This window comes from Hyposmocoma kahamanoa, unplaced genomic scaffold, assembly GCF_003589595.1.
Source record: "Hyposmocoma kahamanoa isolate Upper Pololo Valley unplaced genomic scaffold, ASM358959v1 202, whole genome shotgun sequence".
NCBI classification, from domain to species: Eukaryota; Metazoa; Arthropoda; class Insecta; order Lepidoptera; family Cosmopterigidae; genus Hyposmocoma; species Hyposmocoma kahamanoa.
In genome coordinates this window covers 17,164,272-17,177,998 of record NW_020653726.1, presented here as the reverse complement: position 1 = coordinate 17,177,998, position 13,727 = coordinate 17,164,272, and the positions used below count along the sequence as shown (strand labels likewise).

The window sequence follows — 13,727 nt, the reverse complement described above, 5'->3', positions numbered from 1 at the left end:
CGGTCCAAAGTTTGTTCATATTATAGAATAGATGAATTTCTTGGCGCAATTAGATGAACAGATCAATATTTTGTTTACAAATAATGTCTTTCATTAATCATGTCTTGAGTATATTTTTAACGTCTTATTTAGTTTGGTTGAGAATTATAAAGCCTGTATATTTTTAATACTTCAAAAACAATAACATTAAAAAATTTTAAAATTATAATCATCTGGATGGAGTAAGTTTGGGTAAGTCTCCTGTCGCTTATACCACGGTTCAACAAGGAATGTCCCAAGGAGGCAGCCTCTGTATTAGAGAAGTTACTGTAACTTGCCGACATATGGCTAGAATTCTTCACGCATTTACGGAACATCAGTACAGTTGTCAAAGCGACTCGCTAGATCTCATGTTTCGTAAAGGAAATCTTGTGTGACTTCCACATTTATTTTCACTGTTCTTTCTGCGTTTGTTATGACAATTGTTTACAACAAAGGCTACAGTCTTGACTTTTTATTGCTGCTTATGGTTTTTGTAGTAATCTAATTATTTGTTTACTTGTCAGAACGAGTTTTTCTTTCAATCAGCTTCAGTTACTGAAGCACTTTTAACAAACCGTGTAATATGTAATTGCAATGTGATGCTATGAAAGGACTAGTTTTATGATTTCCAAAATTTTCGCAGTCATTATTGCAATTATTTATAAAATCAGACGGTTTAAAATAAAACAAAATATTAATAGTAAGTTTATTGAATATCAAGAAGTTATATTATCATGATATTCAATTAATTATTTCCTTCGTGCAATTACTCCACTCGTTTGTTATAATTATTAATACAAAGATAGAACATCAAAAAAACGATCTGGCTGGATTTATCTTCGTTTGTTACATTGTAATACTACGAATAATGAAAATGATAAAAGCTCCAAACTTCTAGTAGGCCGAAAGAGAAACGGTGAGGATGGAAGTAAATTGTAAAGTTCCTACGCACTTTCCGAAATATATCCGATAAAAACATTCATTGAAAACGTCAAGGTAAGGGATAAAACAATCCTCAGTCAACGCAATTACATTGGTCGGTACATGTGAGTAGCACACGCGAAGATTTACGTCCAAAACTTATGTAGTTATTAACTTGGGTCGTATATCGCGACAATTCGCCACCGCTGGCGGGACATAACGAGCCGACAGATAAGTTGTGACGAGAATGGTACAGCGGATGACAGAAGTGAGTATCGCGTGGAAATTGTTTCATAATTGTTCTTTATAACTGCGATGACAAAAGGTTTTTTTTTATAAACAGTATTTAATTATTAAAACAAAGATCGAACACTTAGGCAAAATTCCTTAGATCCGGCCGGATTTACAAAAAATAATTGAACATCATGGTGTTGAAAAACACTTAATTACAGTGACCAGCGAGATCTCTACCTAGAGCTGGTAACTATAAAGGTGCCTAACTGAGTGACGAAATAATTTCATAGATTTATCATAGATGGCGCTACGGCTAAAAAGTCGTTAAAAATCAGATACATCCGACAACAAGTATATAGAAAAATTCGTGAGGTGCGCTGGTTCGATCCGTGTCTTAGTTGGCATAGCGTCTGATAAGGTTTGCTAGAAGACGTCAGTTCAAATCTGGCCGGATTGAAGGAGGAATTTTTTTTAAGTCTTCGATCTATGTATTAATTTCTAAATTAGTTCTGGGCGTACTGTACTGTACCCCAGAGTGAACTCCGTTATTCTGGTACTCATAGTACAGGGAATTCCCTAGTTTGAGATCAGGCAGGTGTAGTTGTCTGGCACATTGTTGTGAACCGGAACTATACGAGATGCGCGGGAGGCCAGCGTGACGTCACGACGGGCGGCAGCAACGCAGCGGCACTCGCCTAATCGACAGCCGCCGGCTACCGTCACCCCTACTGTAATTATATTGTATTCGCAGGCCAAGTTGTATAATTGAGACGGCAAATATATCAGCTCTATAGTATTACAGTCCACTTTTATTTTACGTCCCATTTCGACCTTAACATTTTTTATACTTGTTATAAATATATTACGTATATGTACTTCACGCCCTTTTCCCACCGGTCTAAGCAAAGACAACTGCCTTCTACTTCCTACGGACACACATCTATCGCCTCATCAACACGCATCAGTGCGTTAAAGGTACTCTTAAACTGGCTTGTCTTAAGGACATTCTAAATTTGGTCATGGTATTATATATCAATCTTCTTTAATGTATAAATACGTCGTTTATAAAAATTATAACTTATAAGTTCGCACCTATAAGTTATAATTTTTATAAGTATTTGTGGTTTCCGAATTTTCCTGACAAGAAAAACAAAGATCGGATACGCAGGCTCGAGCTCTGTCAAATAAGGGATGTTTTCTTTGTGTTCGAACTTTGTATTAATAAGTATAACAAACTACACAGTCACACAAACTACACAGTCAGTCAACCGTGACCATGGGACCTGTAAAGGGCCCGAAACGTCGGTTTGTTTACAAACAACGCGATTTAAATCCGGAAAAATAGTTTCATTTCCTATGTATAACAAACTAGTGGAAAAATTTAATAAAAATTGAATAATATCATGGTAGTAAAATATCATAATGCTCAATAAATTTTTTTTGCATACGTCATAGACCTCACTAGGTAAAACCCTGTATCACGGGTGCCAAGTATACACACATAGACAACAACAAATTACACCCAAACTCACGAGAGAAATAAATGTAGGTAAAAGAAATATTTGTCTAGAATCGGGAATCGAACCCGGGACCTCTGCGTAGCAGAACGTTAGCAGCAGCGTTCGACCACGGAGGCAGTTAATTAATATGAAAAACAAAATTAAGAAGTATTTTAATTATTCTTCTGAGATAACGAAATGCAATTGTTTTATTATTGTAAAACTTCTGGTTGATGATGAAAATCGGCAATTTTATTTTCAAATATTAATTTTCTACTAGAAAAGTGTTAGTTCGCGACAGTAGCAAATTAACAAAAGTAAATGCTTTATTTGCAGGGACGAGTTGTTTTACGACAGTCGCGCGGCCAGTGGGGAGCAACAATTGCAACAGTTGACAAACTCTGCCGTTTGGAAAAGTGCTGTTATAAGTTTGCGAATTTGCTTGTGGTGGGACCAATTGCAACAAATATCAAGAATCGGCAGTTTTCGAGTAGTTAAAGGCTCGGTAAATCATATCATTACACACGAATGGACAACGTACAATTTTGAGGAAAAAAAAGTATTTACACAGTTCGATTCACAATTTCATGTTCTATATTGTGATGTAATAATAATTGTAACTTTTCCATTTCCGTGGGATCCCCTCATCAGATTCTCATTTCTTGGTGACAATGGGAGTGTTATGGACTGCTTTGTACATTTTATACTTTTTGTATGGTTGTCATGATGACGGTGATATGTATTTTCTCACGTCAAAAGCGGCTTTTGTTTGCGGAAAATATATTTTTTGATTTCTGATAGTCAAAACGAACTCGGAACAACATCGTCGGCATCAGGGACCATCTCCAAAGTATACTCGTTAAAAAAAAAGAATTTTCATAATCGGTCTACAATTGACGGAGAAATCGGAAAATATACATAAAACATATATACTACACGCCTGTCCATAACAGTTGCAGTGCCACTCAAAGCTTTAAATCGCAAAGATCTAAAGAGAGAAAGAGGCACTGCCAATGCGCCCGTCACCCTGAGACAAGTCTTTTCAAGTTAACAAGTCTCATGTGCCAGTAATTTCACCAGCACCTCCTCTTTTTTTTGAAGTTGGTTAAAAATATCATTTACGTAAAAATTCTAAGTTCGACTAGTGTTGTAAGGAATGCAATGTACTTTATATGTGGCCAGTTTCACCAACGTAAACCGTCAGGGTTGAAAAAAAAATGCACATATTTTTAAAAAGAAATACGGTTTTGCAATAATTTTTGTAATCATCATCAACCTATATTTATATGTCACGCTGCTGGGCAGGATCTCCTCTCGGGCGAGGGTTTTCAGCCATATTCCGCCACGCTGGCTCAATGCGGGTTGGAGACTTCGCACGTTTTCCGAGAGTTGTGAACTTGTTCGACGTGCAGGTTTTCTTCACCGAAAAGCGCATGGTAAATTTGAAATTCACACATAAATGCCGAGAAACTGAGAAGTGCGAGCTCGGATTCGAACCCACGGCCTCTGCTTGAGAGGCGGTAGTCAAACCGTTAGGCTCAACTCACAATGGCGCAGAGTCGAAGCGTCGCGACGCGTCATGTTTTCCGTATAGTATATTCATCTCTATTTTCCCATAATTAAGGTACAAATTTGTGTTATTTGCAAATAAGGAAACGGGCGTCGACGCGCGTCGTCGTGAGGTCCGCTAATTCGTTCCGTGGCTTAGTTTCTGACACGGGTTGCCAGAAGACGGTTCGAATCCTGCCATATCGAAGGAATTTTTTCTAAGTATTCGATCTTTGTAATCATAACAAACTAGTGGAGTAATTTCACAAAAAAATGAATCTCCATGCAATACAAATTAAAAAAAAATATTGAACCTTGACAAAATTGTTCATAAGTGCTATTTTATTATGCATTTACTACAAGACGTAATCACATCGCAGTCAAGCTGGGTGAACAAACATTATGCAGCTGCAAAGCGAGCCCTAAGTTACATTATACGCTATTAGTTACATTAAAACATAGGCGGACACAGAAACTCCATAACTATCCTTTATTCAGATTTATCGCAGTGCACTTTAATAACTCGCGTATTCTCTGTGGCCCCGTCCGTTGAACTTTGCGGTCGCAGTTCACACTTTCGCGAGATTCAGTGAAACTAATAAATGTAGCCAGAAAATGTAAACATTGCGTTATTTTCGTGTGCCGTTTTTCGAGCCGTGCAATGTAAAGTGCCAATATTGTTTGGTTGGATTTACTTTGCTTTCAGATGTAGTAAGCGTTATTGATTTTCGTTATTGCGTTTGTTTTGTTACTTTTCTTTTTCTATTATACGAACTACATATCTCGATCAACTTGGGAATGCCCTTAACAAAGGCTAGGTAACTAGAGACCGATGCAAGTAGAGGAGGCGAAAGAGGTTTGTCAAGTGTGCAGCGATTGAAGGTTCGTGATCTCTGTCAAAGTCAAATATTTATTCCACAGATAAAAATGTTTACACTTAAAAGCGTCATTTTTAAGCTACTCCTCGTTCACTGTGCTGACCTCCCTGAAAAGAACGAGGTAGGAACTCTAGGGAACGCTTTTTTCAAATAAAAAAAATTTAAATCTAGATACAACACAATTATGATCCAAAGTGTATTCCATAACTTTGGATCATAATTGTATTGTATCTAGATCGTGCTGTTTTTCCATATATCTTTATCTGATACATACTCTTGAATTTTATAATATGAAAATATCTTAATATATGCTCCGGAATCTTATTATAAAAACGTATACAGTTCCTCACAAAGGAATCGAAATTGTGGTACCATGAGTTTGGACTTAGTTCTAAGGTTAATATGGATATCTTCTTTCGTAATGAACTTATGTTTAGTTTTATAAACACAAAATATTTGAGTAAATGTAACTAGATGCCACAGTCATGACACCAGTCTCCTTAAACTTTTCTCTGAGAGATCTTGATTGTGAACCATCTGTCTATCTTAATGGGAGTCAGGCGTGATGATGTGTATGTACTGTTGATAAAGTTGACGCGTTACTACCACCTTAAGGGTTCTTTTTACGTGCAGGCAATGGCAGTCAGTAGCGACCATCTATAACTCATTGAACCTATGGTGTTAAAGGACTAGATCATATTTTTATAATAAACAAAATGTTTCACAAAAAAAGGATCAACAAAATAGGGGACGGAACTAGCTACAATTCTCGCAAGCGAAATAAAACTACTTTGAGACTGGGCAGGCTTCAACTTTGCTGATGTATGAGCTTTTACCATTGTCGAATTATTTCCAAACAGAATCAGATTCTAATAAAGGTCTCTCAAAGTTAGAAAGACCAAAGCTCGTGGTCACGTCTAGCCCTGCCGTACAAGACGCTACATTTCTTAGAATACAACAGGAGCCCTACAAAAATGGTCTGAGAAAGCAACTTACGGCTGACGAAAACTAGGACTAGTTGACAACATCACAGATGTAGAACAAGAAATGCAATCTTAGCGACACAAACGCAACTATTTCTGAATAAAAGAGACGGCCTATTAGAGAAATCTGATCACGCGAAAGTGACTATAATTAACAAACTCATTCGGAAAATCGTAAAGAAAGATGTCAAAAAAGGAAGTGTAAGGTTGTTTAAGTCACTACAGAAAAACACCGCGATAGTATTAAAATATGACTATTCGTATTTTGAGTGTGCACGTTATTAAAAAAACTTAAAAATATCCGTCTAAAAAAGAATCTGCTTTTAAATTTAGTTACCTAGAACGGGACAAAGCTTTTTCCTATGCAATAGAACTCGGAGGCTATCGACCAGTCTATTTTACGATTCATCCACTTTTAGACCTAGATAGTAGACGTAATGTTTGTATTGGTGTGATCTCGGATTGTTTAGATAACGTTGTAACTTCACACAAAGCCACCTACTCATTACTTTGTGTCGCTAGTGAGTGACCGTGTTGCAAGCAATCATAAAATTACTGATAATCGTTTTCGTTTTTCAACTTGTTGGTGTTACCATTACCATTTTCGCTATGTTACAAGTAAATTAGTGGCAAGAACTGCAGTACATAGGGCGCACTATAAGTTTCCGGAACTGGCCACTTACATAAACAATATTTAAAATTAATTTCAACATTTGAAAATGGAATTCTTTGGCTGTAGAATACAATTTGTTTCATCTGACTGTCACTTGTTTTTACACTGTAGCGTCATTTTAAAACTGATTCTCTACATCACCATGGATTTAACTAGTGAAAATTTAGTATGATTTTCTACGCCTTCAAGAGTAATTTAACAGCTCAGTGGAGCTTTGCTTGGCTTCAAACTGCTTTTGGCGATGAAGCACCATGCAAGACGACTATTTATAGCTGGTTTGCAGAAATCAAACGCGGTTGTGTCAATCTCAGTAATGAATTTCGTGATGGTCGCCCGTCTACTGCTGTTAATAACAAAAACATCGATGCTGTGCACCGTATGATCAAAACAGACAGGCTTGTGACATACCATGAGATTCGGGCATCTTTAGGCATAGGCATGAGTCAAAACAATTAATACTACACAAACATTTGGGTATGAAAAAGCTGTGCTCTCGGTGGATCCCACACAATTTGGCTGAGGCTCAAAATACGGATCGCGTCACTTGGTGCAACGCCATGCTTATCAACCAAAGTGGCGCGCGTGCAAAGTGCCTTTAAGCGGATGATTGCTTCTTTTTTTAATAAACCTGGACACGTGGCTACTGTTGCTTTGGAGAATCGTTGTACCGTGAATAGTGATTGGTACATGACCATTTGTTTGCCGGAAGTTATTGACAAACTCCGTAAAAATAATCGTAAACGCCGTATAATTTGCACCACTATAATCCCAGTTCTCACACGGCCAGACAGCCAAATGAATTTTTGAAGGTGAACTACGTTGACCCCGATCCCGACCTGGCACCTTATGACTTTTATTTATTTCCAAAAATTAAGAACTAGTTACGTGGTCAACGATTTTCGTCACCTGAAGAGGCTGTCGAAGAGTATGAAAAATATGTTTCAGAAATTGTCACAGAGGAGTGGCATAAATATTTTCAAAATTGGTTCATTCGTATGAAAAAGTGCATTAACACTGACGGAGAATATTTTGAGAAACAATAAATTCATTTCTGACCATTTATGGTATTATTTTCTTATTCATTCCGGAAAATTATAGTGCGCCTCACGTATAAAGCACTATTTACGTTATGTTATGTATTCCTATCTATAAATATACAATTGTTCCTTTTGTTGCCGCAGCTGGCATCGCACAAAGTATCTTTATTACTTAGGGTCCCTTGTTTATCTGAATAATATGTGTTTTAATTTTATGTTATTTTTGTTTTGTTTGCGATTTTGTTTCGTAATTATTTATTTGTGTCTAACGTTTGAATTTTTTTGACTGTGTCTTTAATTTCTTCTTTCTTTTTCTTCTGTTTTGTTTCTGTTTGCTTTGTGTTTGTTATCTTTCGTCTTTATTTCTTCTACACAACTTTAATATTCGGTAGGTAGTATTATATAATTGTATATCTTTTATATATGTGTACATGAAAAACAGCTAGAGGGCGCACGAAGGCGCCACAGCGTTTCATTGTATACAGTTTATGGACATATTCCAAAAGTTTTAATAATCAGATCGGTTGTGAAATTTATCAAAAATATATTATCTCCCTTATTTAATGCCTTATAAAACTAGTTATTTAAAAGTGCTTACAATTTTATTTGTTTCTACAAAAATATTTTAATAAATAAAAAAAGTTTTTTTGTTTTATCCCTTGTATTAATGATTATTATTTAAGGAAAAACTGCGAAGCTTTTTAATGATTTTTTATTATAACAAGTGACGGGAGGAGTAAATCGTATGCGACACATCTGACTATAACAGTTGCAGTGCCACTAACGGTAGTATTCTAGAACTCTACTCAATGCTCAAGTCAGGATTGCACTGGAAACACAAGCACTGGAAATACGACCCTAATGGCAAGGACTTGAGAATGATTTTCAGTGCTCACTGCAATACTCAAGTCCTGACTTGAGTATTGAGTAGAGTTCTGGACTACGACCCTAAAAGCTTTAAATCACAAAGATCTGGGGGCATTGCCACTACACCCGTCACCCTGAACCAAGTCGACAGTTGACAAGTCCCATGTGGCTGTAAGTTCACTAGCACATTTACCCTTCAAAACCGGAACGCAGTAATACCTGTCGTAATACTCCCATTATTACTTGGTAGCATAAATAGTTCAGGTAGCAATACTTCCCTGGGCCAACTCTTACACCAGGAGCTTTACTGCAAATTTTTTAACGTACTGAGCTAGTACTGCACCCGGTACGCTCTTAATAACCCTCATTCGCTAAAAATGTAATAATAAAGCAATATTTAAAACCGTTGTATAGGACTTTTCAGTTGGCATCAACATAGAGGCTTCACTTGTCCTATTTAAAGAGTTCGAGGGAAACAAACAGGTCAAATAAAATGCGTTCACAATGGACTCGTGAACCGTGCGTCAGCAGCCTGTAATGGTGTGGTTAAAATAACAAGAGGAAAGCGTTTCATTCAATAAAGGCTCAACAGTCTTCGTCCAAAAATGTAACGAAGCGAGCTATGCTTGGAGGCTTTCGAGACTTTTGACTTTACAAATGTAGAAGTACTCAAACTACTGAAGAAAAAAGTGGAGCTTATAAACACCATTAAGCGCAGGAAGATGTCATACTTCGGCCACATCATGAAGAACAATAAGTAGAAATCACTCCAGTTTATCATCCAGTAGCCTCTAAAGTCAGGATTGCCATGATATTGTCTAACGTTCGACAGGAGAGGAACCTCAAGAAGATGCTTCTCTGATGGACATAGCTAACTACTAATATACTATATACATAGCTCGCAAAATCGGTCACCTGAAGTGACAATGGGCCGGTCATGTCTGCATGATACCCTGCGGCATAATGGACGACGACCTGAGAGTTGGCGTGCTCAGAGGGAGCTTGTATCCTGTAGTGGATGTGTATAAGCTAATATGATGAAACCCAACAGAAAAAAAAATTACTGGGTACAGTATTATAACGCTAGGGATTTAATGGCGGCACTTCACATGGCCACTTGTATTCGCTATTGGGTGTTCGATGTACTTGGAAAAGTATATGACGTACCGACAAACATGCAGCACAAACAACACAAACAAATATGACAGCCTACACATGGAGCCAAGCGCGCGGTGACGCGTGTGTGGTGCTCGCCGTATTTGTCGAATAGGCAAACAAGGCAAATACCTTGTCACGCAAGCTATCTACACCTGGCAGTTGTTTGCCAATTACATCAAATACGCAAACACAAATAGCCATGTCAAGTGCCACCATAAAACGAATGTCAAACCGTTCTGTATCGCAGATCTTATAAAAGTAACCAATGATATGATGTAAACTTAAAAACTTTGCAATTGAAAGGAAAAAGGTTTTAACACAAAACATGGATTTCCAACAACAGAGTAATCGTTAGTTTTTCCTTGTTTAGGCACGAAACTAAAGGTAGAAAACCAAATTAGAAGTAAAAGTAATTCCAGAATGTAAATACATTTGAAACCAAATTGTGCTATGGAAGTATAAAATTAAAGAATAATATATTTATTTACAACTTTTATTGCATCGAGATTTTCTATGTATATGACTGTAATTACTACTAGAAGGAAATTGCACATAACATCTAAATGGTTAACAACTTTGATGAAGTGGTGTACAGTAGCAGTTATACAAAATCAATTGAAAGAACGGTTGAAGATCACTACGGAGGAGTTCCTTGTTATTGGCATTAGGTTACTATATAATTTGCAAATGTTGTAGTTAAAATTTTTTGTCTTCGAATGTAAATACTTTTACTTAGTTGCATGAACCGTTTACTTCTTGATGGGGTAATAGGGGTAGTGGGAAGGGTAATATGAGGGGTAGTAGGAGGAGTAGAGGGAAGGGTAATATGAGGGGTAGTAAGGGGAGTAGTAAGTAGTAGTAGGCGCGATGTAGGTGGAAGGAAGCAGGGAAGCAGACCTCTTCTTGATGAAGTGAGCAGGGGCGGCATAGGGCAGATGCGCAGAAATGTAAGGGGCGCTGTGCAGAAGAGGCGCAGAGTAGGTAGAGTAGGCGGGAGCGATCAATGGAGCTGATGTGTAGTAGGTCGAAGGTGTGATGTAGCTGCTAGCGTAGGCCAGGGGCGCCGAGCGCTTCTTTATGAAGTGTGGATAGTAAGGTGACGAGTAGGCAGCGTATCCGGGGTAGTAGTAGGGCGGGTGTACCACGCTGCTGGCGGTCTTGGTGATGGTAGTGGTGGCCGGAGCTATAAAGCTCGAGGTGTACGCCAGGGGCGCATACGGGGCGATCAGGGAACTGGGTTCAGGTTCGGCGATCGCCACCGCCACGAAAGCGCACAATACCACAAACTTGAACATTGTTGTAACTGTCGACTAACTGGAAGCGACTGATGTCAAGCAAATATTGAGTACGCTATTTATACATTTCAGTTCTAAAGAAAGAATAAAGAAACAGTACTAGAAAGTAATCTCGATCTCGTTTCACGAACCGGTGTAAGGTTGATGTCCAGGAAGCTGACATTTGCGCTCGAGGTCAGCAAGGACCAGTCAACAAACCATCACCGGAGTGCCTGCCCTTTAATGAGTTTGTAAACAAAAGCAAAATAAACACGATCTAACTAATAACTTTACGCGAAATATGCTTTCGCTTGACCTTCATCTTTACTTGCGAATAATTTCTTAACCGACTTCAAAAAAGGAGAAGGTTCTGAATTCGACGATATTTTTTTGTGTTATGTTACGCAATTACTTCGTGATTTGTGAAGTGATTTTGATGATTCTTTTTTGTTGGAAAGAGGGTACCGCAGTATTGGACTTATTTAGATTTCAAAAAAATAATCCACTTCTAACCTCTATTTTATAATTTTATAAATAACGTTTTGGAGACTGTTTTTTATTAATTGTATCGAGTTCTTGCGTTTTCACGATGAAATGAAACTATTTTTAACCGACTTTATAAAAAGGAGGAGGTTCTCATTTCGACTGTATTTTTTATGTAGGTATGTTAAGCGAACATTTGCAAACCGATTTTGATGATTCATTTTTTGAGGATACCTCAGTATTCTTGAAAATTTCGCGTGAGACGCGCGATCTGATTTTTGGCTCGTATCTAGTACATTATACAATTGACCTTTGAATTAGATTGAAAGTTTATTATGCTATGTACAATATAGTTACAAGACTTCGCTTCCATTCCTTTCCTCCGCAACATAAATTGAGCCTTAACCGATTTTAATAAAACTAATTCCACAAACTTTTCTGGTCGCTTTTTCTTTCATAAAAAAGTTATTATTTAATAAATGGTTTAGTATTACTGCTTTGTAATATTTTTCGTTAAATTATAGAAGCTGTAATAAAATATCAAAATGTAAAAGTGACACTGCTATTGCACTCATATAATTTTTATTTCTTTATGCTTCTGTTTTGTTTTAGTAGATAATATTCCGCACTGTAAAGGATGCTAAATAGTAGAAATATGTTTATCTGGTAGCATATTTTAACGCTATACATTAGTCTCTTGTATCAAACCACAAAAAATTCCGTCATATTGCTGCTGACCCGAAAAAAATATTAAAATAAAATGCAAACGGAACGGAGTTCCGCAGGGAATAGTACTTGGTCCGCAAATATGAGAATACGATATGAGGTCCATTCTCATTCATATTCTAATGTGCTAACTCTTCTGAAATTTTGCTACCATTTGTTAACCCTTGCAGAGGCAGATAAAGGCAAAGGAAATTTCAAATACATGAAAGGAACCTTTTATCTGCAATGTATTTATTTTACTTGATAACAAAAAGGATTTCTATGGGAAACAGGCGTATAAATGAAGGTATAGGAACAATAAAATTTATTTAATATTGTCTAAAAAGCAGTGGCAGCCTAATTGTTTGACCTACCGTCTCTCAAACAGAGGCCGTGGGTTCGAATCCAGACTCGCATCTCTGAGTTTCTCGAGATTTATGTGCGAAATTTAATTTGAAATTTACCGTGAGTTTTCTGTGAAGGAAAACATGGTCTAAACCCTCGCCTGAGAGGAGAACCTGTTCCCAGCAGTGAGACGTATAAATGGGGTGATGATGATGATTGGCTTTTTTATTTCTCCATTTAAAATGCTAACTACAGAAAATAAGTTTAAATTGATTAAAATTGTTTTAATAATTATTCTGCCTTATTGCAATTAAAGATAAATTTAAAGGCACTAAATAGAAAACTGCATAATTATGTTTCTAATGCACTAAGGTAGTAGTTATGACGAACGTCAACCGCCTACTTCCAATCCATTATTAGATTTACTCATATGAGTCCATCAAGGAGCCCTTCTTAGTCCAATGTTTGTTATTTATACAAATTATACATTTCATTTGCTTTTATAAAGTTTTACTATCCCGCACTAACTTTAGATTAAAAAACTCCGTGCAACCAAGTCATTACTATCTTTCAACCTGTAGAAAAAAAATGTATTACTATTTTCGCAAAGCGTGCCACTACGCACTTACAGTGCTTTATCTTGAAGTACGACGGAATCGCGTTAAAAAATATTGTATATCACGTTATATACGATTATTGTAATGCCTATTAAGCGACTGTGACTCTATATTTATTGGGTTAATTGAGCTAATAGAGAAAAGTCACGGAATTTCAACCCTCAGGCTGGTAAGATTTGGTAAACTACATACCAACTACCACATACTGAAAGTAACACACGTACAAAATAATTTTGGGAAGTACTATTATACCAATTTTGTAAAAACCAAAATTGGTAGATTTTTATAGATGTATAGTGAAATGTATTATTTGTACGAATAGCAAACATTGGACTAAGAAGGGCTCCTTGACCGACTCCTATGAGTAAATCTAGCAATGGGTTGGGAGTAGGCGGCTGACGATGCTCATAACTAATGATCCTTGTGCGGTTATTCCGATCGCGTATATACAGCAAGCGTGTAAAGTCTTTATCAAAATATATCC

General features: G+C 37.0%; 2 protein-coding genes across 3 annotated transcripts in view; both read right to left on the bottom strand.

The window, feature by feature from the left end:
* Positions 1-13,727, bottom strand: part of LOC113227205 (kinesin-like protein CG14535) — a 465,861-nt gene that overhangs the window by 49,290 nt on the left and 402,844 nt on the right. The gene's annotated exons all lie outside the window — the stretch shown is intronic.
* Positions 10,299-11,141, bottom strand: LOC113227206. Its single transcript, XM_026460098.1, has one exon. It carries the CDS (start codon positions 11,112-11,114, stop codon positions 10,569-10,571), a length of 546 nt encoding a protein of 181 aa, XP_026315883.1. The 5' UTR covers positions 11,115-11,141; the 3' UTR covers positions 10,299-10,568.

Coding starts and splice junctions, on each gene's coding strand:
- LOC113227206 (XM_026460098.1), bottom strand. CDS start 11,114: ATGTTCAAGTTTGTGGTATTGTGCGCTTTCGTGGCGGTGGCGATCGCC.